The sequence below is a fragment of the Lucilia sericata genome, unplaced genomic scaffold, assembly GCF_015586225.1.
Source record: "Lucilia sericata isolate MDLA Ls3-8-SP2 unplaced genomic scaffold, ASM1558622v1 Contig003810F_arrow, whole genome shotgun sequence".
Taxonomy (NCBI): Eukaryota; Metazoa; Arthropoda; class Insecta; order Diptera; family Calliphoridae; genus Lucilia; species Lucilia sericata.
Window position 1 is genome coordinate 1 of NW_023997037.1, and position 27,789 is coordinate 27,789.

Below are 27,789 nucleotides of genomic sequence, written 5' to 3' on the forward strand. Positions count from 1 at the left end.
TATAAATTTATTACAATTTGCTTTCTTCTATAAAATTTTAATTAAAGAATAACATCAAAGTTATTAAGGCTTTATTATAAAATTTGTATTTTTTCTCGTTTTGTTTGTTTCAAATACTCTCTAGAGAGCGTTGAAAAGTATGCTTTAGAAAATTGTAATATATTTCTTTACCCCCCCTTTTTGGTTATACATATTATAAAGTAAATAAGAAATAAACCAAAACAAATTATTTTTGTAAATTTTTGCCACAATTCTTACCAGAACTAACACATACAGCAAAGCTATAATACTGACACTCTAACCACAAACACATACAACTGAAATTAAGAAATTATTACCTTTAATTAAGTTTATTTATTACCCAAAAAAGGGTGAATTTACAAGGTTTTGTTTATGGGCGAGTTTAAAGCAGTAAACAGTGTTTATGTTTATGCCTTAGTTTTTGATTTTGTACAAATTCTAGTTAATTTTCTTAATTTTGTTTAAATTATAACAAACCTTACAATATCTAGTTTATTTTAAGCCTAGACATGCACCTTAAACCTTAACCGTTTGACAACTTAGTAAGGACACTTGTAAACAAACGAGCCTGTTTGTTTACATTATAAATTTGCTCTCTCAAGGTTGCCACATGGCTACAGAATGTTTTGGAGTAAACAAAACATAGATTAATGTTGCCAACACAAACATGGCGTTTATTTACATTTTGTTTTATACACCTTACAAAGTTGCCAACTGTTTAGTAAATGTTTTTAACAGCACATATGTTAAAAAAGGCATAAATCATACTAAATAAGGTTATGGTTGTTATGTTTAAATAAAAAAGGATTTACTTTTACAAAAATTTATAAAATTAAACTAAAAATTAGAAAATTTTCTATAAATTAACTTAATTAAAGTAAAGTTAATTCTTTTTACAAGGAAATTTTCAAATGAAAATTTTACAGATATATTTTCTAAAAAAAGTCACTGTTTTACAAAGAAATTTTCTATAGAAAATGTCATTGTTTTACAGAGAAATTTTCTATAGCAAATAACATTGTCTTACAGAGAAATTTACTAAAGGAAATATCAATGATTTCTAAACAAAATGTCATTGTTTTATAGATAAATTTTTTATAGAAATTATCACTGTTTTACACAGAAATGTTCTATACAAAATGTCACTACTTTACAGACAAATATATCAAAGAAATTTTTTGTAAAAAGTATATTCTAGTTTTGTAGACAAATTTTCTAAATTCTAAAAAAGTTTTCCGATTTTAGAATGAGAAATTAAAATGTAATTCTTAAAAGTTTATTTAAACTATTTTGTTAAAAATCCACCACAAACTTACCATACAACAAAAAATCAATTATAAATTGTTTAAAAAAACAACTTAAAGTTGTTTTAAATTAAAAAACTAAAAATTCCTTAAAAAAATAAAATACAAATCAACAGCAAATAAAATTAAAAAGTAGAGCAATATCTTTTTTATATAAAAAAAAAAAAAAAAAACTTTACAAGCCAAGTATTTTTCTTTAATTGTTTATAAATGTATAACAAAGTATTATTATTAACATCATAAAAAAACTTAAATATTGTTTTATTATTTTTGTAAGTAAATTAAAAAAATAAACTGTAAATTTTGTGTTATATATTAAAGAAAATTAAAAATTATAATTAAAATCCTTTAACTGTATAAAGAGTAAAAATAAGGGTTCAAAACTAATTTCCTTTTAAACAATGTGGCCTTTAATTCCTAAAGAAAAAAACTTTCTTATAACCTAAAAAAATAAATATTATTTTAATTAAAACAAATGTATTATAATTAAAACAATTTATATGCTTCCTTTATTAATATAATTATTTGTTTAGTTTTATAACATTATATGTTTATTTAGTATTAGCATTTAACTTAAAAATTAACTAATTTTAGTTAAAAAAAATAAAGAAAACCATGTTTTCTGTTATTTAATAAAAATAGCAAAAAAAACTTTAGATAGATAAAAAAAAAAAAAAAAAAAACTCTAAATCAAATCAAAACTATAAGTCTAAAAAAATAAAACTATTCATTATTAAAAAATTAAAATATTATTAAAAAAATAATTTAATAAAACTAAATGAAAATCAAAAAAAAAAAAAAAAAAAAAAAAAAATCATAAAAAACAATTGTTAATTAAAATTAATGAAGAAAATCAATATTATATATAAATTGTAATAATATGCAAAATTAAGGAGAAATGGAAATATTATACATATATAAAATATAGCAAAAAAAAACATTTTACAAAATATTAAAAATATTTGTTTAATTTTAATAAATAATTATTTAACAAAAGGCAAAAGGTTTGTAAATATATAAAAAACTTGTTAAATATTATATTAGTTTTTGTTTTACCAAGTAAAAATTTGTAATATTTTTTATAGAGGGTTATTGTATAAAATTAGAGGACAATTTCGGTATAATAGTTTTGTTACAAATATTATTTTTTTAATTTAAAAGTTTTCTTCAAAAATATTGAGTTTTTTTAAGAATATTTGTTGTATAGTAGTATTTTTGATGCATATTGTTTGTATAACAGATTTTCAAAGAATTGTATTATACGTATAACAGTTTCTAGATTCAATGTATAATAGTAATCAAAAAATTGTATGTAAAAAGTTTTCTTCAAAATAATTACATGTATATCAAAAATTTTTAGAGAAATTTTGTAGTATAACAGTTTTCTCAATGAAGTTTTTGTTAAAAAATTTTGATTTTAGGCACGGATTTTAAAGAAATCCTTGTGTAAAAACAAATTTTTAAAAACTGAGTACATATAACAGCTTTTTGCGGAAAAAAATTGTATAATATTTGTATATAAAAGTTTTTATCAAAGATTTTCTTTGTTAAAAAAGCTTAATTTGCAAAAAAATCTGCTTAATTATTAATTTAAAAAAGCAGAAAAAGAGCAAATATAACGGTTCATTAAAAAATACTACCTTTTAATACAATGCTGCTTAATACGTTGCCAACTGTCATAAAAATAGAAACAAAACAGCTGGCGTTTGTTTACATTACAAAAACTCAAAACCTAAGAAATTTGTGATAAAAATTATTTTCTTTTATATTTTTTACAATAAAAATGAAAATTTTGTAATAAAATAAAGTAAAATATTTAAGTTTAATTTATTAGTAACATTATTATAATCATAAAAATCTTCTATTAGTATGTACTCATTAGAAAAATATCGTTTTTGTTTTCTGGCCGGCTTGTGTGCGGCCGGTGGTAGTTTCTTTGGCAAATTACCCAGTTTACTTAAAGATAACAGAGTTTTGGGGAGAACTTGCCCATTTTAGCAGAGTCCTGGCAAAATATATGGAGGTGGGTTTAAATTTAATAAAATTTTTTAATATATTTTTGGTAATATTGCTACAACCTATTCATCAATTTGCAATCTTATTAAAGTAAAAAAGGGGCTTGTTTTTCGTAAAATAAAATAGTTTGCTTTTTATTAATTTGCTATTAAACTTGTTAACAGTTTATATTAGTTGTTTATTAACTTTAATTTTTTGTATTTTTCCTTTAGAATTTGCTCTGTATCAAGCCGTGCCTTTAGTTTTAATGGTTTTTAGCAATCTATTAAATTGGCGTTACTTTCTGAAAGCTCTCCAATTAACGGAGCAAACCTTGACTGCGACTGTTTTAACAGCGGCCAGTAATTACATAGTATCGGTAAGTTTTAATAAGTTATAAACTAATATGCCCGAAACCAGACTGGTTGGTAGTCAATGCTATATATTATAGTCAAATCTATATACTAAATTACTGTAGTCTGACTTGTATTGGCTTTTCTGAGTTTCGTTATCTATAATTTAACAACAGTAGTGAGTAAATTGCTAAACATAGTGAATATCTTTAGTTCATTTTAGGTTCTTTGGTTTTTAAGGAACACTTTAGCATTTATTCCATACTGGGTTCCACTTTTATAGTCTTAGGCTTGTGGTTCTTATGTGCTGATACACAAGTACAAAAAACGAAAGAAAAAAGAAAGGTAAATATGAGAATTGAAAATAGTAATTAAAAATTTTAAAAAATTTCTACACGAAAAAATATAAAGTTTCATTAAAATTCATATTTGTTTTTAATTTACAGATAATACTACTTCAAAACTGTTTCTCAAAGCCAACTCTGGCAGTTTCCAAGACAAGAATAAGGATCACGAATGGCTGTAAATAAGAATTTAAAGAATCAAACAAAATTGTTCATTTTTTGACAAAAACATGTATTATATAGATTTTAAGTGTTTAAAAAAAACAAAACTAATTAAAATAAAACAAGAAACTAACTAAAATTAAAAAAGTAGATTTAATAATTAACACAACAATATTATCAATATACATAGTAACTAAAATCGTAACTTCGCAATTCTTTAAATATTTCTAGTGTTATAAAGTTCAAAATGTTTGTCATTTAGTCGTTTTGATAAAATAACTGGCGGGCCAAAGTTTGCCTGATCTAATAGCTGAAAACCCTAAGCTCTCATTTGATATAACTTGCATCACAATACAGTGAATAGTTCTCAAGTTATAAGGTTCCAAATGTAGATCGAACAATAACAAAACTGTTAGTTGTGTCTGTAAACGTTTTCGATTTTGTGAAAATTCTTTAAAACCATTGAAATATTAATGGTTTTAAAGAATTTTTCAATAAAAATTGTCATATTTATAAAATGGAATATTGCGATTCCTATAAGACAATATATAACTTCCTACGGCCATTATGAAGCGAGAAATGTAATCATAAATGTAAATTCCACATTTTAGCTATTTTTCCGAAATGTCTGGCGGGCCAAAGGTTGCCAATCTAATAGCTAAAATCCTTACCTTTCATTTGATCTAACTTTCACCCCATTACACTGAAGGGTTGTTGAGTTATAAGTTCCAAACTTTAATCAAACAATACCAAAAACTGCTATTTGTGTCTTAAAATAGTTTTTAGATTTTATTCAATATTTCGACAGTTTCTAAGAATTTTTACATAAAATTGAACACTCTTATAAAATGGAATATTGTGATTCCTATAAGCTATCAATTAACCTCCTACGTCCATTACGAACTGAGATATACACGTCTTAACTATAAATTCCACTTTTTAGCCGGTCTGGCCAAACGCCAGGCGGGCCAAAGGTTGCCCATCTTGTAGCCAAGTTTCCCACCTATCATATGGTGCAACATTCATTTCAAAACATCAAGTGGTTTTCGAGTTATATCAAGTTAAAGAAAATGCTGTGCGGGAATCCACCTACTACCAGGTTCTGGTGACTTGGTGTTTTACAAAAAAAATTGGCAATTTTATTTTTCACTTTTTGGGTGCCAAATACTCTTTTGAATTTTGCTTAATAACTCGGTTGTCCTTCAAGATAATTTAATGAAATTTGGCATGTAGTTAAAGAATGAAATGAGGAATCTTTCGTAAAAAATAAAAACTGCCACGCCTACTTTTCGGATTAAAAATGGGCGTAAACATTTTGCTTATATATTTGACCATATTGAATTGTTTTTCGAAAAATATAATGAATCCATATTGTAGTTGAAATCTTGACCTTTCATTTGGTATAACTTTTTCGACTATAACTCACACAATTTTCGAGATAGAGACTTTCAAACTTTGATCGAACATAGCAAAACAAAATCAGTTTGGATCAAAAAATACTCTTAGATTTTCTTTAATAACTGATTTGTTTTTCAACATAATTTGATGAAATTTGGTATGTGGGTAAAGAAAGAAATGGTGAATATTCTTCAAAAAAATAAAAAGTCGCCACGCCCACTATTCGAGTTGAAAATGGGCGTAAACATATATTTGCTATTTTCGATAACTTCGACTTAATTTTCGGCAGAATATGTTCACCAGTGTAATAGCTGAAATCCTAACCTTTCATTGATATTACTTTCTTCACCATATATCAAACATTTCTCGAGTTATAAGGTTTCAAACTTTGGATGAAGAAAAACAAAAACTTTCAGATAAGTCTACCTATCTTTTTTGGAATATGTTTAATATTTCTATGATCATTAAGAATTTTTAAATGAAATTTGGCATATTAGTAAATTAAAATATTATGAATCTTATAAGTTATCACGTAACACTCTAAGTCCATTATAAAGTGAGATATATGTGAAAAATGTGCTTAAGTATATAATGGGTATTTTCGACAACTTCTACTTATTTTTTGACAAAACAAATACACTAATCTTATAGCTGAAATTCTAACCTTTCGTTTGATATAACTTTCTTTGCAATACCCTAAATGCTTCTTGAGTTATAAGGTTCCAAACTTTTGTCAAACAATACCAAAATCTAGCAAATATGTCCGCAAATATTTTTTCGAATTTGTTCTATAATTCGGCGGTTTTTAAGAATTTTTAAATAAAATTGAACACATTTATAAAATGGAATATTGTGATTCCTATAAGCTATCATTTAACCTCCTACGTCCATTACGAGCTGAGATATACAAGTCTTAACTATAAATTCCACTTTTTAGCCGGTCTGGCCAAACACCAGGCGGGCCAAAGGTTGCCCTTCTTGTAGCCAAGTTTCCTACCTATCATATGGTAAAACATTCATTCCAAAACATCAAGTGGTTTTCGAGTTATATCAAGTTAAAGAAAATGCTGTGCGGGAATCCACCTACTACCAGGTTCTGGTGACTTGGTGTTTTACCAAAAAAATTGACAATTTTATTTTTCACTTTTTGGGTGCCAAAGACTCTTTTGGATTTTGCTTAATAACTCGGTTGTCCTTCAAGATAATTTAATGAAATTTGGCATGTAGTTAAAGAATGAAATGGGGAAGATTTTGCTAAAAATTAAAAATTGCCACGCCCAATTGTCATAGGAAAAATGGGCGTTAACTTATCATAGCTAGTTTAGACAACTTTGTATTAACTTTTTGAAAAAATGAGATGAGCTTCTGATAGCTGAAATCCTAAACTTTCATTTGCTACAACTTTCACCTCAATACACCAAATAGTTTTGAAGTTATAAGGTTTCAAATTTTAGTTGCACATAACCAACAACTGCCAGTTGTGTCTAAAAATCGTTTTTCGATTTTGTTCAATATTTCGATGGTTTTTAAGATTTTTTCGAATAAAATTCGGCACATATATAAAATGGAATATTGCGTTTCCTATAAGCTATCATATAGCTCCCTACGTCCAATATAAAGTGAGTTTATACTCTTAGTAGCACTAAATTAAAATCCCTTAAAATCTTCCAATTAAATTTCAAACTACTTCTTTATGTAATTTTCAATTTTTTATGTAGATTTTTTAAATTTATTAAAAATTATATTAATAAAATGAACATAAATAAGTATATTTCCTTGTTTTTTCTTTTTTCATCTTCTTTTATCTTTTTTTGTTGCTGTAATTTTCTTTTATAATGAAATTAATTAATAATATATTTATTTTTTCATTCCTTTCTCTGCTGCTCTCTTTAAACATTCATATTCATCTTGATTCTTTTACGTTTGTATGATTTATTTTCTTCTTGTGGTTGTTGTTTAAAGGTATATTGTATTTATTTTAAATATTTGTATGTTTTTTTTGTTTAAATATATAAGTATATCATTTGTTTTTGTTGTATGTTAAATAATAATATTCTTTAAAGTTAAATAATTATTCATATGTTCTTTTTAAAGATTAAATACATAAATTGTTGTTGTTTTTTTGTTGTTGTTGTTAATTAATCAAGTGTTTGAAAAAAATAAAAGAGGTTTTTCTGCCTTCTGCTTCAATATATTTAAGAAGTAGGATTACTTTTTAAAGTTTCCTTTTTTAAGAGTAGAATTTTATAAACTCCTGGTAGTATGAACACCAGGTATTGGTAAGTAAGTAGTTTGTGTGTGAGAGGGGGAGGAGGGGGCGCGTAAATATTTTTGTTTTTTGGTTACACTACTTGTTTGTTTGTTGTTTGCTCTAAATAATAATGAATTTTTATAATTAAAAATTCTTCTTTTTGTTTAATTCTACATAATTTATACTTTGTAATGTATTTTTTGTGTGTGTGGGGCTTTAATTTGTAGTTAATTTTTAAAGGGAGAGTTTCTGCCGTTTTGTTTCTCTTTCCCAGGGAGTTTTAGTTTTTATTTTCTATACCCAGTGGCATACGATTAGATGACTGCCGTGAGTTCATATAAGAATTCGAGTTTGTGTTTGCATTGGAGTTGCCGCCGCCAGTGGAACGATTGCCCATGTGACGTGGTGGTGGACCATTGCTGCGGGAGTTGGCAGAGTTGTTGTCGGAGCCGCGTGGTCCCCTATAATTGCCACCTCCACCGCTGCGGGAGTCATAACGTGAATCTTTGTTAGAATACACATTGCTGCCTGCGCCGCCGCCGCCCCCACCACTGCCATTTTGGTAGTAAGAGTTGCTGCTGGCATTTTCATTATTGCGGAAATAAATACCACTAGAATTGCCGCCTCCACCACCACTGCCGCGTGTTTGGCCGTTTTGTGGGGGATTGCCTGAGCCATAATTAGAGCGTCCCCTATAACCACCACTGCCTCCTCCTGGACGTCTATCATCCCGTCTGTCATCATTGCGCTGTCTTTGATATCCGCCCGAGTTAGCACCTCCTCCCTGGCCACGATTGCCGCTCGAAGAACCTCTGCCATAACTGCCAGAATCCTGTGAATGCCAGTGATTCGTTTCAGAGCGATTATCGTTGACATAACCACCTGCATTGGCATCCGCTGAATTGCTATTGGCGTTGGCATTATTGCTGCTGTTGTTGGCCGTGGCAGTCCATTCATTTTTACGTGTTTGTGTTTGCTGCACCGTTATGGGCGAATTGGCATTTACCTCGGCACTCCATTTATTAGAGGATGCTTCCACAGTTGTGGCTTTAAAATCCTGTTGCGTATTGTTTGCCGCAGAAGTGCCACTCGAGGCCTTTAATACCGACTCATCCCATTCATTTATCAAATCGTTTTTGTGTAAGTGATGAGTGTTGTTATTAGCATTGGCTTCTTGCAATGCATTCAATACTTTTTCGGCATTGAGTTTATTTTGCATTTGTTGTTCATAGCTGAGACCGGCTACCACGGGATTTTCAAAAGGAAAACCGGCATTTTTAGGAGTTTGACTCATATCTGTTGTGGAGTTATTAGGTGGTAATTGTTGTTGCTGCGGTTGCTGCTGCATGTTTCCCACCAAATTTTGATTTTGTGGTGTTAATTGTTGTTGTTGCTGCTGCTGCAAAAGTCCCTGTTGTTGTTGTTGCATTAAGGGGGTAGAGGGAGCATTAGCGTTAGCCAAACGATTCATCATCATTAAGGAATTAGGAGGCTGCTGTTGCTGTAAAGCTTCAGCCATTAATTGTTGCTGTTGCTGAGGTGTGGCCAGTTGTTGTTGTTGTGTTTGTACCGGTGAAAACAATTGTTGTTGGTTGCCCTTTTGTTGCTGCTGCTGGAATAAAGGACTGGGGGTTTGACTTTGCAAGAGATTAGCATTTGGGTTAGCCTGTTGTTGCTGCTGTTGTGGTGGTGGCATTTGTGGGAATGATTGATTTGTGAATGTTTGAGTTTGTATGGGAGTTTGTGTAGCAGTTTGTTGTTGGTTTTGCTGTGTAGGAGGAAGTTGCTGGTTAAGTTGCTGTTGTAATTGTTGTTGTTGCTGCTGATTTGGTGTATTTGCAGTTTGTTGTTGCTCTGTTAATAAATTTTGCGTAGTTTTATTTTGTTGAAGAGGCTGCTGTTGTTGCTGTTCGAATACTATAGTGTTTTGGGGAACACCTTGTACGCCTTGATTATTTAGATCGGGAGAGTCTAGTTCACTGTCCTGCAGGAAATAGAAGTTACCACTACCAATAACTTCGGCCAAGGGTCTCATTTGTTGCAAATACTGTTGCTGTGGTTGTTGTTGCGGTTGAGGTGGCTGTTGCTGCTGCTGCTGTTGATGATGAGTAGGTGGATGTTTAAAGAAATTCTGCTCTACTGCGTGTACGGGAGTGGGATTAAAATGACCCGGAGGAGGAGCTTGTTGTTGGGGATTGGCATTATGCATGTTTAAGGGTTGGCCAGCAGGACTGTTAAGCATTTGTCGCTGTTGCTGCTGTTGATTGGCTTGTGCAGCATTAACGCCTGCCACTCCTGCTTGTTGTTGACCTGCCAAACCTGTCATCAATTGCCCGGCAGCGTTAGTGGGTACCGCGCCCATTAAAGCGGCTGCATTTGGCATTTGTTGTAGTTGTTGGGGTGTGGGCTGTGCCATAGAGGGATGATACATGGCCACATGTACGGGTGTAGTGTTACCCGAATGTGCTGTGGCTACAGCCGGTTGGAATGAGGGCACTGCCGTGGCTGGTGGAGCCATGGGGGCATTCATTAAGGGGGCTGCGACTGCCTGAGGAGGCATATTTGCCAAAGCCACTTGTTGTTGCTGTAAATCCAAGTGTTCTTTATTAAAACCCTGCTGCTGTTGAGGGATAAGTCCAACATTATCCACTATGGGCGCCTCATGACTCGATTGAGTCATATTACCGCCCTCCAGATTCATGGTATCCATACCCTCTTCTAAAGCATTTAAATCCTGTTCTTGTGTTATCATTTCAGTTACTTCCTCATTATTTACGTTTACTTCTGGCTCCAAATCATCGTCCAAAGTTTTTAACTCTGGTTCGGGTACATCCGTTAAATAGATTTTATCCAAATAGTCAGATTCTTGTATACGATGGAAAATACGCTTAACACTTTCATAGGTGGTCTCACCATACTGTTTGGGGCGAGCATCTATGGTCATGGAAAAGATTTCGGCGGCCTTTTGAGCTGAAGTGGCGAAAGGAACATCCTCTGAGGTTTCCGGGCGTCTGGTTTGGACATCCAAACAGCTATAAAAAAATAACATTTGAATATTTCTATACTATTTATAATCACAAAAAAAAACGTTACAATTTTTCTATAATATCCAATTCATTGGGCTCCAATTTGGCAGCGCCATTCTCGCCAGACAAGAAATCATTGCGTACCGCTTCATCCGTGAAACAAGACAAAATATTTTGTATTATTAAGACTTCACGTATTTTAATGGTCTCAGCCTGGGCTTTGGCAATTAATTCCTATAAACAGTGTTTATATTATTTAATAGGTTCTTTAATTAGCAATATTTTTGTTGACTTACCTTGCGAGCCTGTTTCTTCTGCTCTTTTTCGGCATCTTTGGTGAATTGCTGCATTTGTTTAACCAAATCCCGGGCAAATTCCAAAGTTGCCATGACAGCATCATATTTAGCCACTGCAGCCTTTTGGTCGGAACTTAATTCTTTGCCAGAAGCCTGTATGGCGCGATAACCTTCCAATTTTGTCTGGAAATTATAAAAAATTTTAAAAATACAACTCTATAAACTACTAAATTTTTCATAACATAAAAAAATACTAAAATAATGAACACTGTAAAGACAAAAACAAAAAAATCAGGTCAATGAGAAAAAATAAAAACAGAGCAACAAAAAAAGAGGGTTTCCCAGAATAAACAATTGCAAAAAAATGAATCACATTGAAAAGAAGCACTTAAATACAATTAATTACTCATAATTAATATTTAAAAATAATATAAAAATCTGATAAGAGATAAAAGAACTAAATAAAAACATAAATAATCGTTTAATTCTTTTTCATGTTTTCTTTTTTTCCACCTTATTCTATTTATAATGTGGCAGCTCTGTTAAATTTTACTAAACATGGCGTCGCAAAAAATGAGAAACAAAAAAAATCTGCACTACGAATTACAACAAAACGCAATATATGAAAAAATGGTGGAAAAATGGGACAAAGAAAAAAATCAAATCCTTTGTCCTAATTTTAAAAGAAAATTTTACATAAAAACCTTGACTAATTTAGAAAACTAGCTATTTTCCCAAAATTGTATTTATTTTATTTAAAAAAAGCTCCACAAATGAAGGCAAAAAATGCCGGTTAGACGCCATGAGCCCAAGATACTTTTTTCTAGCTAAATTAACAGAAAGGGCCTACCAGGGAGAATTGAAAAACCTTAAAATACTCTTTAAATATTCCGATTTACTACACAATTGTAACAAATTTTCTTTAATAATTCTAGATCACCTTGAGTTTTAACTTAAGTTTTTGAAACTTTAATGTAAAAAAAACTTCACTTTTTTCACGTTTACAATTTGCACACACACACACACACTTACCTTGCGTTTTTCCAAATTGCGTATTTTATGCTCAATTGTGGTAAAAGTCAATTTCATGGGATTCAAGGCATCATTGCCAGCATCCTTATTAGCTGTAGTAGATGAAGCATTTCCAGCCGCCGAGGATGTTTCCCAATTTTTGCTATTCGCCGCTGCAGCAGCAGCCACCACATTGTTGGTATTTTCTTTAGCCGTTTTTATGCTGGATGATGATGATGTCTCATTGTTATTGGTGGTTGAGTTGCTGTTGTTGGTAGTGGCATTGGTGTTGTTGGATTTTGTTGTATTTTCCGTTATTTTCTTGCTACTACCTTTAGTACCGCCACCACTAGTTCCACTTGCACCTCCAGAATTAACCGAATTCACGGAGGTTTGTTTCACTAGTTTAGTATTTGATTGGTTATTATTTGAAGCAGAAGGCATCCTCCACGGATAAAAACTGAAACAGGAATGAAGCACAACACAGACAAAATGAGCGTGTATGTTTTATTTGTGTTTTTTTGCACAATTTTTTTCTGTTCTTTTTTTCTTCTCTTATATATTTTTCTTCCCCAAAAACTCGGTTTTTTCTGTCATCAAGCGAACGAGAACGAAGAAAACTAAACAAATTCTGCGACTTTACAGATATACAGATATAGTTGCCAGATTATTTATATGCAAAATCGTCAAGTATAAGTAGAGTTCTTGGTTGAAGCAAAAAGTCGATTTTGCGACATTAAATTTACAAAAATTCGACTATTCAACATATGTATTTCAGTTTACAAAAGGTAGATTTACAGACAGATTTGCAATTTTCAACATTTGCTTTTTTACTTATTTTGGACATCACTCTCTTTGTCTTATTTCAACTTATAAACCTTTTTCGACTTTTATTTACAAAATCGACTTTTATTTACAAAATTGACTTTTTCTTAAAAATTTTAATTCTTAATTTTCGTTATTACAAGTCAACTTTAGCTAAAAGTGTCCGATAGGCTAACAGGAAGATCACGTTACCTTTAACTATTAAAGCTTAATAATTTTTTTAAAAATATTAATAAAAAATAAATTCAATGTAATTTTTCATATGAAAAATATTATTAACGACTAAAAGTATGCTACGGTTTTTGTATATTAAAAAATTATGTTGTAACAATGAAAATATTTAAAGTTCACTTTATTCCTCACTTTAATTAAAGTTACCTTTTATTATTACGAACATTAAAGGCAAAGTCGTAATAATGGCCCTTAGACTGATTTTTGTTATTATGATTTTATCAGTACGTTTGTAATAATTTGCTTGTATCGGCTTTTTTGACTATTATTTCTCAAGATTACTTATTTCTTCATATTTCTACTATTTTTAATAGACTTAAAACATTTCCGAACATAACTTTGAATTTTCGAAGTTTATTTCGTTTCTATATCGTTTGGTTTATTTGGACTTCTTTGTTTATTTAGTTATATTAAATAATATTAATATTATTATTAACAATAATTAAAATGATTATTTAGTTATGTGTACTATTTTTATCATTTATAATTTTGTTACAACTTACTCACACACCATAACATGGCAACGCTATAAAAATTTAAATGAGATAATACCGTGCAAAATGTGTTTGACTGCACTATCAACTATAATTACTTTGTTACCGTATAATATGAATGAAACATGTACCGTTTTAGCAGTGTCAGATAATAATTTATTCGCAAGTATTTCATCATAACACTGGCAACGCTATAATAAACACACATGCTAATAATGCCGTTGAAAGGGAGATAAAACAGTGCAAAATGATGTCTGACTGCACTACCTATTTAATAAACTAAGTTACCGTTCAATAAGAATGAAAGAATAACCGTTTTATTAGAACTATTTATAAGCGTTTGATAATCCATTTTTTTTTTCAGAAAAAAATAGTTTTTTCATTAAAACTCTTGTTAATTATTTTTCAACAATTATTTATTTTGGTTTCATTTTTATTAAATTGTAATTAATTTGGGGGGGTTTTTAAGTAAATATATAATTTTTCAATGCCAACATGTTTTTAGTTTATTTATTTGTTACTTAAATTTAAAAGTTATTAATAGTTTTTTATTAATGTTTTTTTTTAAGGATTCAATGATTTAAGTGCACTTTGTGTTTTTGTTGTTTTATTTCAACTACAATTTTTAATGGGAATTTGTTTTTATTTAAAACTATATTGAAATTTGATGTTAAAATGGACATTTTGTTAATTTTTATTGGTTTTTATGTTTTAACAAATGAAACGAAAACTAAAAGGGAAAAATGAAAAATGTATAAATGAAAAATGTCTAAAAAATAGTTTTTAGATTTATTACTGAGTAAGTTTAAGATAGTTTATAAAGTTAGGATTAAGTCCACCAGTGGCTTATAGTCTGTAAAGTAGGAGGAGTAGAGTATCAGAAGAAAAGACGTAAATTTAACTAAAGAAAAAAGCTAGAGAATTTGGAAGCCTTTTTTTGACTTGTAAGAAAATAAAAAGGAAGACCAATAATTAACATAAAATTCTTAAAATTTCTTTTTATCTATTTTTTGTAAAATTTTCTATCCAAAATATAGTTTTTTTTTTTTATAAATTGGAAGTTGTTTTTTTGTCAAATTTCAAACTACTTTTAAAAAAGCCTCTTGTCTAGTTGTTTTTAAATAAAAAAATGCAATACGAGGTTTTTCTTCTTGTTGCTGTGGGGCTATGGCTACTACTGGTATTCCAAAGAATCACTATCCAAATTGGTGGAGGATTGTTTGGAGGTGCGACGACGCCAGTAGTCGGAATAGCGGGACTCATACTGTACAGTTGTACGCCATGGTGGCCATTTCAGCTATTCTTCAACCAAATCCCAAACCATCAAAGAGGCATCGGTGCCACCCACAGTAACAATAGTTTGATCACCAAACAAGAAACGAGCACAGGCCACCATGCCCGAATAGACTTTGGCCTCGTGGAATTCAGCACGAGGACTTATGCAAGGATATCTAAAACAGGAAAAAAATACAACATTATATAGTTCAGTACTATAACCATAAAACCTTCTTACCTAAATAAACGTATATAACCATCAGCATCGCCAGAAACCAACATATCCTGTGCCGCCGAACGACTACAGGTGGCTATTATAGTATTGCTATTACTGTAATAACGATTACTCCATTGTCCGGCCACTAGGAAGCCCACCGTACAATTACTTGTCAACCATTTGACATCTTTCATCGCTATGGGACTACGTTCGGGACTAAGGGATTTGGCATCCCAGAAAAGTAAATCAAAATCTATGGTTACTGTCTGTACAAAATTGCCATCCATGCTCCAATCTAAATGGGTGAGTGGTTGGGAACCGCGTATTTTGTTGACCTTTTTGTAGGAGAAACCATCGCGCGAAACACGGAATAAATAAATGCTGCCATTTTGGGAACCCATGGCAATCATATCGCCAACTGGAGAAGAAAAAAAAAAGAGAAATGATTTAAAACGGCTAAGAGTGTAGTCTGTTGAGCGAACTATAGTTTAGTCTATAGTGCAGAATATAGCCTGACTTATAGTCTGAACTATAGTTTAGTCATGTCTATAGTCTAGTCTATAGTGTAGTCAATAGACTAGTCTATAGTCTAGTCTATAGTCTAGTCTATAGTCTAGTCTATAGTCTAGTCTATAGTCTAGTCTATAGTCTAGTCAATAGTCTAGTCTATAGTCTAGTCTATAGTCTAGTCTAGTCTAGTCTATAGTCTAGTCTATAGTCTAGTCTATAGTCTAGTCTATAGTCTAGTCTATAGTCTAGTCTATAGTCTAGTCTATAGTCTAGTCTATAGTCTAGTCTAGTCTAGTCTATAGTCTAGTCTATAGTCTAGTCTATAGTCTAGTCTATAGTCTAGTCTATAGTCTAGTCTATAGTATAGTCTAGTCTATAGTCTAGTCTATAGTCTAGTCTATAGTCTAGTCTATAGTCTAGTCTATAGTCTAGTCTATAGTCTAGTCTATAGTCTAGTCTATAGTCTAGTCTATAGTCTAGTCTATAGTCTAGTCTATAGTCTAGTCTATAGTCTAGTCTATAGTCTAGTCTATAGTAGTCTAGTCTAGTCTAGTCTAGTCTATAGTCTAGTCTATAGTCTAGTCTATAGTCTAGTCTATAGTCTAGTCTATAGTCTAGTCTATAGTCTAGTCTATAGTCTAGTCTATAGTCTAGTCTATAGTCTAGTCTATAGTCTAGTCTATAGTCTAGTCTATAGTCTAGTCTATAGTCTAGTCTATAGTCTAGTCTATAGTCTAGTCTATAGTCTAGTCTATAGTCTAGTCTATAGTCTAGTCTATAGTCTAGTCTATAGTCTAGTCTATAGTCTAGTCTATAGTCTAGTCTATAGTCTAGTCTATAGTCTAGTCTATAGTCTAGTCTATAGTCTAGTCTATAGTCTAGTCTATAGTCTAGTCCAGTCTAGACTATAGTCTAGTCCAGCGGTTCCCACCGTTTTTTACTTCGCGGACCCCTTGACGAATTTATTTAATTTCACGGACCCCCATACATATTTTGATATCTTATTGTTATAAATAATTGTTCATCCGAAAATTGTTTTAGTCCTGGTCCATAAACCCTATAAAATATTCCCGTTCATTGAGAATATTTAGTATTTCGGAAATGTTTTCAATTGCATGGTTTTAAATATAAAATGACTTCTAACACGATGTTTAATTTTATGATCGTGAGAGCTTTCATGTTCATTTCTCGTCAAGGTAGCGAAAAGGTTTCTTTATCAAGTATTGCCGACATGTGCTTAAAGAGTCATGTTTCCAAATTTTTTGCGATTGCATAGGAGTGAGTTGAGTATGTAAGCTAAGTTTTCGGGAAAATATGTGAAAGTTAGACTTCTTCGATGTTGTTGCGGAATGCGTTACCCACATAAAATATGACCTGAACTCTTTGCGAATGTACTGTGAATTTGGATCTTAAATTTGAATTTTAAAATACCTACGAATTATTTCACTGCGTGGTTTTGACTATTTTCGCAAAACGCAATGAATTTTCTGATGTTGATTTAATAATATTGGACAACAAAATGAAGTTAAAATCTGTGTATCACGTCGGAATGGAATATTTATATTTAAAATTAACTAGATTAACACTTTTGCTTACAATTTAAAAAAAAATATTATGAAAAGGTCACATTTCTTCATATTCCGGGATACCAGTATCAGTATTTAATTCTAAGGCAAATCATTATCCGTCTGATATAAAAACCAGAGACAGTAATTGTTATTATTTTTATTTAAAAAATTAAAATTACAAATTTTATTTGGTTTGTATTTCATTTCTCAGAAAATCCAAATTGCTTTTGATTTGAATTTCTTATATTTTCCGTAAAAATTACTGAGAACTTTTTCAAATAAAAATCAATAATAAAAAACACAAATAATTTTTAAACCATAAGGCACAAATAAAAATCAGGCAATGATTTTTATTTTTTGAAATTAATTATAAAACTCATTATGCGATATTTACCTTTAAAACACATTAAAAATGATCGGGTTTAAACAGAGATTAATAGAAAATTGGTAAAATTTCTTTACCACTGATATCATCAACCAAATTTGCAGAAATTAGATTCGAAAATTGGAAAATTAATATTTTTTAGGTGATTTTATTCTTTGCTTTGAAAAATAAAAATCATTGATTGATTTCTATTTTTTGTTTGAATAAATAAAAATTACTGAATGAGTATTAGTTGTGTTTTGTTGCTATCAATGAGTGTTAACGCTTAAAGTTAGCAACAAAACGAACATTACCTGACTTGGCATCACTCCACAGAAGAAATCTGCTAAATCTTGAAATTATTTACATTTTCTTAAAAAAGGTTTTTTAATTTGATATTTTTTTTGATTTAAATTTTATTTTAAAATATTTTTTTATTGTTTGACATAAACACATTAATATTTGTATTTTTATTTTTGAATTGGTAGCACTTTTATCGACGTTAAAATTAACTTGTATAATTTTACACGTTAACTCCTAACGTTTATAAATTTTAAATTTATATGAAATTGCCTTTGAACGTTAGCAACAAAACACAACTTATTATTAAAAACAACATAAATATTTTTTTATTGAAACAAATAGAATAAAAATCAAAAATAATTTTTATTTTCAATTTTTATTATAAAAATCAAAAAAAAAAAAGTTTATTGAAGAAATCGATTAAAAAAGGTCTGGGAAATATTTTGGTACATTCAAAACATTTCTTATGATTCTTTCATACTGATTTTTTTAAGCAAAAATTTCATAGATAATAATTATTTTCTGTCTCTGATAAAAACATTTATTTCGATACATATACATTTATAAAAATTACAAATCACGTACTACTTTACTTTATAAAAGTAAAACAATAAATTTGTAGGGTCTAGCTTCATCCTGATAAACGACCGAAACAATAAAATTCAAAAAGTCACCAACAAATCTGGGATTATTGAATAAAAATTGTGTATTTTAGTATTTACGAAAAAATTGGAGATATTTTTAATATTTTCTAACATATAGAGAATATTTTTTATTCATGATTTTTTTCGTTCGTCTTCGCGGACCCCCTAGGATTTTGCTACGGACCACTAGGGGTCCGCGGACCCCCTTTTGGGAACCGTTGGTCTAGTCTATAGCATAGTCTATAGTCTTGTCTAGTATATAGTCTAGTCTATACTCCAGAGTCTCCATAGTCTAATTTGGACTATAATCAAGTCCACTTTAAGTTTATCCCACTCACCCTGATTAAAGGCCACACAATTAATAGGCGAACCACACACTCTCAGCGTCAGCATCACCGCGCCATTCTCACAATTAATAACTAACAAATGACCCTCAGTGCTGCCAGCAGCCAGGGCCGTACCAAAGGGATGAAATGCCAAAGAGACACATTCATAGCCCGTCTGTATGGTCCATATAAGTTTACTCTTGCGCCACAGAGCAATATGTTTATCATGACCCGCGGTAGCATATAAATCATCCTCGGGATGGGCAGCCAAACCCCACAGCTGGCGGCCATGACCAAAAACAACTTGTGTAAAACGTCTTTGGAGAGAACCCTCCAAAATGTTATTGCGGGTGGTGCCCACATAGATATTGCCATCATTGCGCCCAGGACGTTGGGGATATATAGTGCGTACTCCGCCAGCGGATTCGGGTAGCTAAAAGAAAATATTAAAGCAGAGGCTTTTAAAACTTCAAACTGTTTCTACCTTAGTATCTGCTATTTTCTTATAATTCTGCAAAGAATCCCAGGCAGCTATCTTTCTATCCTTCTCACCACCCGACAGCAAAGTGCCCTCGCCCAGCATTATCAGACAGCCAATACCCTTGGTATGAGCCTCAAATTCGGTGCGCACAAAATAGGCACCATCCGAGTCCACCGAGTAGATGGTAATAAAACCATCCGAGTCTGCTGTTATAACATCACCATCCGGTTCAAATTGTACACTAGTGACATGAGATCGTGAGGGCTGCTTAACAATATCGGTACGTTCAAAGAAACCATCTTTACGACGATGCCAGAAGGCCAAATGACCGCGACCATGAGTAATTATAAGATTATCATCGAGAGGATGAAAGGCAGCACCAGAAAGGCCCTCTTGTAAGGTCTAGAAAGGTAGAAATAATACAGAAATTTAGGGAAATGAAGAGTTAAACTTTTTTCACTTAAACCTACCGCCACTTTGCCCAATAGATGTCCCCATTGCCACTGCCATACCGAGAGTATACTTTCACGCCCACTGTCTACTGCCAAAATATAACTGCCTCCATTCTGTTTAGGAAATTTGGAGTTAATTTCTTTGGTTTCTAAAATGTGTGGTTTGATACTTACTAATTGCGAAAAGGCTACTGCTGTTACTCCCGTATCTAACTCTCCCATTCCGAAAACATATAAAGTTTGCAAAGATTCTGTACTCCATATACGTACATGAGCTTGCGATTTACGATCTCGACCGGCTTTTTGACCCGATGCCACCAGTTCACGGGAAGGATGAACGTCCATGCTGAGAAATAAGAGAAAGAAAATTTCAATATTTTTAATTTTTTTTAATTAGTTTTAGCACTTACCACATAATATCTTCTGTATGTCCGGTATAATGGCGCTGGGCATCTTCGTCACGATCTAGTAAAACTGCCACTGCGGCCACATAATATAAAAGTTCGCCTGAAGGTAAAACCCATAAATTGCGACGGGCATCTATGCCGCGATAGCCATGACTAGAAAAAATTAAGAGATTTTAATTAAAACTGAGCTACAGTGCGTATGATTGATATTAATTATAAGTTATTTTAAATTTTTGCTTATAATTTTGTTAAATTCTGGCGGATTTTGAAAATTTAAAATGATTTGTGTATAAAACACTTTAGGTTTTTGGAAAAAATATTTTAAAAAATTTGAAAAATTTTCTTTAGTCCAAAAAAGTTCGCTCAAAATAGGAAAAATATAAAATTTAATTTTTGTCTTTATAAAATGATTTCATTTTAAGAAATTTTAGATTTGTACTATAATAAATAATTTTGTCATGTTGCCATTTCTAAACTTTTTTCTTGGAATTTCTCAAAAATTCTAAAGATTATTTAAATTTTCTTTAATTTGACTACAGTACGTATGATTGATATTAATTATGACTTATTTTACAATTTTCCCTATAACTTGGTTAATTTTTAAGCGATTTTGAAAATTTTAATTAAATTCTACTCAAAACACTTTAATATTTCAGAAAATGTAAAACAAATATTTTAAAAAATTTTCTGTTACGTGAAAAAAATTATTTAAAAAAAATTTTTTCTAAACAAAAATTAACTACTATTACTTACACCCACTGTAATTGTAGTTTCTTATCTGGTGGTGTATTATCAGCTGGTGCATGATGTGCTGGTGGATAGAATGTTCTTCGTAGACCCCTTATAGTCACTTTGGTGGGATCCTCTTTCATCATATCCAACATGGTGTATTCACCATTTGTGCGTAATATTTCACTTTCAGGAGCATATAATATGCGAGGACGACTTTTACTGCGTGGTCTAGCACCACGTAAAGGAACCTTTGGAAGATCTTCTGTTGGTAAAATAGGAGCGGCCGCCATTACCGAGGGCCTGGACCTTGAACGTCTTATAGGAGAGCCGGCAATTAGAGCAGTACCAGTGGCCAAATAAAAAGTATCCACATCGGCAAATTCATTGCGCAATTGGGAGAAACTGCGTACCTAAAAATATTTAATTAATTAAATAAAATTAAATTGTTGTTAATTTATTTTTTGTAATTATCTTCTCATTCGCCAGTTTACCTCTTGTCCTGTGCCCGTATACATTTTCTTGGCGCCATTAATTTTCAGTACTTGACCCAAATCTTCCAGTACTTCTTCAAATGGCTGAGAAGTGCGTAGATTGAGTAAAACACGACACTGTTGTTGGTAAAAAAGCAACATTCAACCAAAAGTCACGTTTTTTTTTTTGAAAAATGCCGCATTTCGAAAAGCAAAAAACCATGAAAAGAAAAGAAATCAAACAAAACAATACAAATTATAATTTTTTCTTGAAAATTATACTTATTATTATTGTTATTATATTATGGCAGACAGTCAGGGAAATCACGTGCCATAATAAATGAAATATTTGACGTTTATTACACACAAGTTTGATGCCTCTAAAAAGAAGCTACTGACTACTTACAAACAAACCTAACAAAATGTATCGCTGAATATTTGGTTCCTTTATATAAGTGTATGTAAGTATAATACTTCTTACTTTAACAGTTTGTTTGTGCTTCATTACTGTAATTGTAATTTATTTATGAGGCCAAGGAGACGTGTCAGTTCTAGCGACTAAATCCTTACTGAGTAAATATTTCAATATATAAATTAGCTTAGAGGGATGGGAAAAAAATATATAAATGCAGCCAGGATATTATACGAATTTCCCTGTTAAAATAAATCTAATATCAACAAAATTGTAACGGAAATTAAAATGGATGATAAAGTGTTGAGCCTTATAAAATAAAGTGATGAAAAATATAGATAATTTTTAACGCCTTGATTTGGTACTTTTATCAAAATTTACTCAAACAGGGTTTATAGCAAAATAAGTGTTTTTTTAAAGGTTTTTCCATACTATATGTGTATGTATATACCACTAGACTATAGACTAGACTATAGACTAGACAATACACTATAGACTAAACAATAGACTAAACTATAGACTACATGATAGACTAGATTATAGACAAGACTATAGACTAGACAATGGACCTGACTATAGACTAGACTATAGACAAGATTATAGACTAGACTATAGACTAGACAATAGACTAGACTATAGAGTAGACAATAGACAAGACTATAGACTAGACTATAGACTAGACTATAGAGTAGACTATAGACTAGACTATAGACTAGACTATAGACTAGACTATAGACTAGACTATAGACTAGACTATAGACTAGACTATAGACTAGACTATAGACTAGACTATAGACTAGACTATAGACTAGACTATAGACTAGACTATAGACTGGACTATAGACTAGACTATAGACTAGACTATAGACTAGACTATAGACTAGACTATAGACTAGACAATGGACAAGACTATAGGCCAGACTATAGACTAGCCTATAGACTAGAATGTAGACTCGAATATATACTAGACAGTAGACTAGACTATAGAATAGACTATAGACTAGACTATAGACTAGACTATATAGACTACACTATAGACTAGACTATATAGACTAGACTATAGACTAGACTAGACTATAGACTAGATTATAGACTAGACTATAGACTAGACTATAGACTAGACTACATACTAGACTATAGACTAGACTATATACTAGACTATAGATTAGACTATAGACTAGACAATGGACCTGACTATAGACTAGACAATGGACCTGACTATAGACTATACTATAGACAAGACTATAGACTAGGCTATAGACTAGACTATAGACTAGTCTATAGACTAAACTGGACTATAGACTAGACTATAGACTAGACTATAGACTAGACTATAGACTAGACTATGGACTAGACTATAGACTAGACTATAGACTAGACTATAGACTAGACTATAGACTAGACTATAGACTAGACTATAGACTAGACTATAGACTAGACTATAGACTAGACTATAGACTAGACTATAGACTAGACTATAGACTAGACTATAGACTAGACTATAGACTAGACTATAGACTAGACTATAGACTAGACTATAGACTAGACTATAGACTAGACTATAGACTAGACTATAGACTAGACTATAGACTAGACTATAGACTAGACTATAGACTAGACTAGACTAGACTAGACTATAGACTAGACTATAGACTAGACTATAGACTAGACTATAGACTAGACTATAGACTAGACTATAGACTAGACTATAGACTAGACTATAGACTAGACTATAGACTAGACTATAGACTAGACTATAGACTAGACTATAGACTAGACTATAGACTAGACTATAGACTAGACTATAGACTAGACTATAGACTAGACTATAGACTAGACTATAGACTAGACTATAGACTAGACTATAGACTAGACTATAGACTAGACTATAGACTAGACTATAGAAGACTAGACTAGACTATAGACTAGACTATAGACTAGACTATAGACTAGACTATAGACTAGACTATAGACTAGACTATAGACTAGACTATAGACTAGACTATAGACTAGACTATAGACTAGACTATAGACTAGACTATAGACTAGACTATAGACTAGACTATAGACTAGACTATAGACTAGACTATAGACTAGACTATAGACTAGACTATAGACTAGACTATAGACTAGACTATAGACTAGACTATAGACTAGACTATAGACTAGACTATAGACTAGACTATAGACTAGACTATAGACTAGACTAGACTATAGACTAAACTAGACTATAGACTAGACTACAGACTTGACAATAGACTAGACTGTAGCCTAGACTATAGACTAGACTATAGACTAAACTATAGACTAGACTATAGACTAGACTATAGACTAGACTATAGACTAGACTATAGACCAGACTATAGACTAGACTATAGACTAGACTATAGACTAGACTATAGACCAGACTATAGACTAGACTATAGACTAGACTATAGACCAGACTATAGACTAGACAATAGACTAGACTATAGACTAGACTATAGACTAGACTATAGACTAGACTATAGACTAGACTATAGACTAGACTATAGACTAGACTATAGACTAGACTATAGACTAGACTATAGACTAGACTATAGACTAGACTATAGACTAGACTATAGACTAGACTATAGACTAGACTATAGACTAGACTATAGACTAGACTATAGACTAGACTATAGACTAGACTATAGACTAGACTAGACTAGACTATAGACTAGACTATAGACTAGACTATAGACTAGACTATAGACTAGACTATAGACTAGACTATAGACTAGACTATAGACTAGACTATAGACTAGACTATAGACTAGACTATAGACTAGACTATAGACTAGACTATAGACTAGACTATAGACTAGACTATAGACTAGACTATAGACTAGACTATAGACTAGACTATAGACTAGACTATAGACTAGACTATAGACTAGACTATAGACTAGACTATAGACTAGACTATAGACTAGACTATAGGCTAGTCTATAGACTAGACTATAGACTAGACTATAGACTAGACTATAGACTAGACTATAGACTAGACTATAGACTAGACTATAGACTAGACTATAGACTAGACTATAGACTAGACTAGACTATAGACTAGACTATAGACTAGACTAGACTAGACTATAGACTAGACTAGACTGGATAGACTAGACTATAGACTAGACTATAGACTAGACTATAGACTAGACTATAGACTAGACTATAGACTAGACTATAGACTAGACTATACTAGACTATAGACTAGACTATAGACTAGACTATAGACTAGACTATAGACTAGACTATAGACTAGACTATAGACTAGACTATAGACTAGACTATAGATAGACTATAGACTAGACTATAGACTAGACTATAGACTAGACTATAGACTAGACTATAGACTAGACTATAGACTAGACTATAGACTAGACTATAGACTAGACTATAGACTAGACTATAGACTAGACTATAGACTAGACTATAGACTAGACTATAGACTAGACTATAGACGACTATAGACTAGACTATAGACTAGACTATAGACTAGACTATAGACTAGACTATAGACTAGACTATAGACTACTAGACTATAGACTACGAGACTATAGACTAGACTATAGACTAGACTATAGACTAGACTATAGACTAGACTATAGACTAGACTATAGACTAGACTATAGACTAGACTATAGACTAGACTATAGACTAGACTATAGACTAGACTATAGACTAGACTATAGACTAGACTATAGACTAGACTATAGAGTAGACTATAGACTAGACTATAGACTAGACTATAGACTAGACTATAGACTAGACTATAGACTAGACTATAGACTAGACTATAGACTAGACTATAGACTAGACTATAGACTAGACTATAGACTAGACTATAGACTAGACTATAGACTAGACTATAGACTAGACTATAGACTAGACTATAGACTAGACTATAGACTAGACTATATACTATAGACTAGACTCTGGACTAGACTTTGGACTAGTCTATAGACTAGACTCTGGACTAGACTATAGAATAGGCTCTGGACTAGCCTATAGATTAACTATAGACTAAACTGTAGAATAGACTATAGACTAGACTATTTTTGTAATGTTTAAAGCAATTTTCCTCCTAACCTCATTTTATTAACTAAATTTGGGGGTCACTTTAAGCCCAAACCAACCAAGCGACCACTAATAATACTTTAATTTTCCACATCACTTAAATGTACACAATAACAGCAACAATAACAAGAGCATCAACACAAATACAAACCTTTTTAAAGATCCTGCTCTAAACTCATCCCGTAATAAGAGCTTTTTTATTACAACAAATATTTAAAGTATTACTCAACTGTAACAAAAGCAACAATAATAACATTAGTTATTAACTCATTCTCTTTTCAAGTTGGCCATTTTAATATGAAAGTGTGTGTGTTTTTTTTCATTATAACAGTGTTTAAGTGTAAGTATTTATGGTTATTATAATTATGATGTCTCTGACCCAAATATTTGTACATATATGTATGTATGTGATTGTGAGTAAGAGCAAGTGTATTTGTATAAAATTTATAGTTCTTTGTTGTTCAAGAGTTGCTCTTGTATTTTAAGTACACAAAGGGTCTGGATTTAAACACACAAACATAATGAGTTTGATTTTTACTCTGGCTCTCGGTTTTATAAGTGTTTGTAGCTTTATGCGTGTTTTTGGGTAATTTCTCATATATTTTTCTTGTATTAGAGTTAAGTTTCCTTTGTCATACTCTAAATTATACACAAAAACTCTTACAGATTTTTTTATTATTATATAGTTATTGTCCTTGAAGTGTTTTTGTTAAAATGTAAATCATGCCTTAAAACGGATGTTGGGTAATAAAAAAAAAAAACGCACACACAATACTTATATGAAAAATAAATGTTGAGTTCCATTTTTTTTCTGTTGGCAACATTATTATGTTGATGATGCTCTTTTAGCATGTTAAACTAGTTAAAGTTAAGCAGTTTATTAGCAGTTTGTTGGGAAACACCTTCTAGTAATAATTAGTCATATTTTTATGGTTAGAAAAAGCCTATAATGAAGCACTAAAATTTTGTTGTTATATTTGATTTATTATTAAAGGGTTTTGTTTGAGAAAATTATGTTAAATAAATCAATGTTTTTATATAGTTCCTTGGTGTGTATTTCCTTTGTTTTAGCTAACGTAACAGTAATTAGCATACTTTTAGGAAAAATGAGAAGAAAACAAAGCTTGAGGGACGCGAAATTGAATAAATTGAATTATTTAAGGCTTTATGAATAGGAAGTTGTAAATAAATTAACTCAACCATTTTACAAATTTGCAATTTAAGAAATTTTTAAATAAATAAAAGCCATTTTCAGGAGCTTACACATTACATTTAACAAAGCCTACTTTAAGGAGCTTAGACTAGACTAAAGACTAGATTATAGACTACATTATCGACTACACTAAAGAAGAGACAATAGACTAGACTATACACTAGACTATAGGCTGGAGTATAGATTATACTATATACCAGACTATAGACTAGACTATAGACTTGACTAAAGACTAGACTATAAACTAGAATACAAACTATAATACAGTCTAGAAAATAGACTAGACTATAGATTAGACTATAGACTATGCCAGACTAGACTACACTAGACTGTAGACTAGACTAAAGACAGATAGACTAGACTATAGACTAGACTATAGACTAGACTAGGCGACTAGACTACTATAGACTAGACTATAGACTAGACTATAGACACTATAGACTAGACTACAGACTAGACTACAGACTAGACTTGACTATGGACTAGACTACAGACTAGACTTGACTATAGACTAGACTATAGATTAGATTAAAGTCTAGACTGTAGACTAGACTCTAGATACTAGACTATCTAGAAGACTATAGACTAGACTATAGACTA

The 27,789-nt window shown here is 31.2% G+C and overlaps 3 protein-coding genes across 3 annotated transcripts; 1 reads left to right on the forward strand and 2 right to left on the reverse strand.

Moving 5' to 3' along the window:
• Window positions 1-3,022: 3,022 nt before the first annotated feature.
• LOC119614986 lies at window positions 3,023-4,272 on the forward strand. Its single transcript, XM_037971069.1, is given in 4 exon segments — window positions 3,023-3,348; window positions 3,554-3,699; window positions 3,887-4,018; window positions 4,120-4,272. Coding segments are annotated over 4 exon segments (516 nt in total). The 5' UTR covers window positions 3,023-3,194; the 3' UTR covers window positions 4,204-4,272.
• A 3,413-nt stretch (window positions 4,273-7,685) lies between these two features.
• Window positions 7,686-12,783, reverse strand: LOC119614985 (caprin homolog). Its single transcript, XM_037971067.1, has 4 exons — window positions 12,183-12,783; window positions 11,151-11,333; window positions 10,922-11,088; window positions 7,686-10,860 (listed from the first exon to the last, which is right to left on the reverse strand). Exons 1-4 carry the CDS (start codon window positions 12,603-12,605, stop codon window positions 8,109-8,111), a joined length of 3,525 nt encoding a protein of 1,174 aa, XP_037826995.1. The 5' UTR covers window positions 12,606-12,783; the 3' UTR covers window positions 7,686-8,108.
• A 1,423-nt stretch (window positions 12,784-14,206) lies between these two features.
• On the reverse strand, window positions 14,207-21,717 carry LOC119614987 (echinoderm microtubule-associated protein-like CG42247). Its single transcript, XM_037971070.1, has 9 exons — window positions 21,482-21,717; window positions 21,012-21,400; window positions 20,262-20,411; window positions 20,026-20,197; window positions 19,870-19,965; window positions 19,403-19,801; window positions 18,931-19,351; window positions 15,225-15,621; window positions 14,207-15,162 (listed from the first exon to the last, which is right to left on the reverse strand). The coding sequence occupies exons 1-9, from the start codon at window positions 21,620-21,622 to the stop codon at window positions 15,009-15,011; spliced, it is 2,319 nt and encodes a 772-aa protein (XP_037826998.1). The 5' UTR covers window positions 21,623-21,717; the 3' UTR covers window positions 14,207-15,008.
• Between the last annotated feature and the right edge of the window lie 6,072 nt (window positions 21,718-27,789).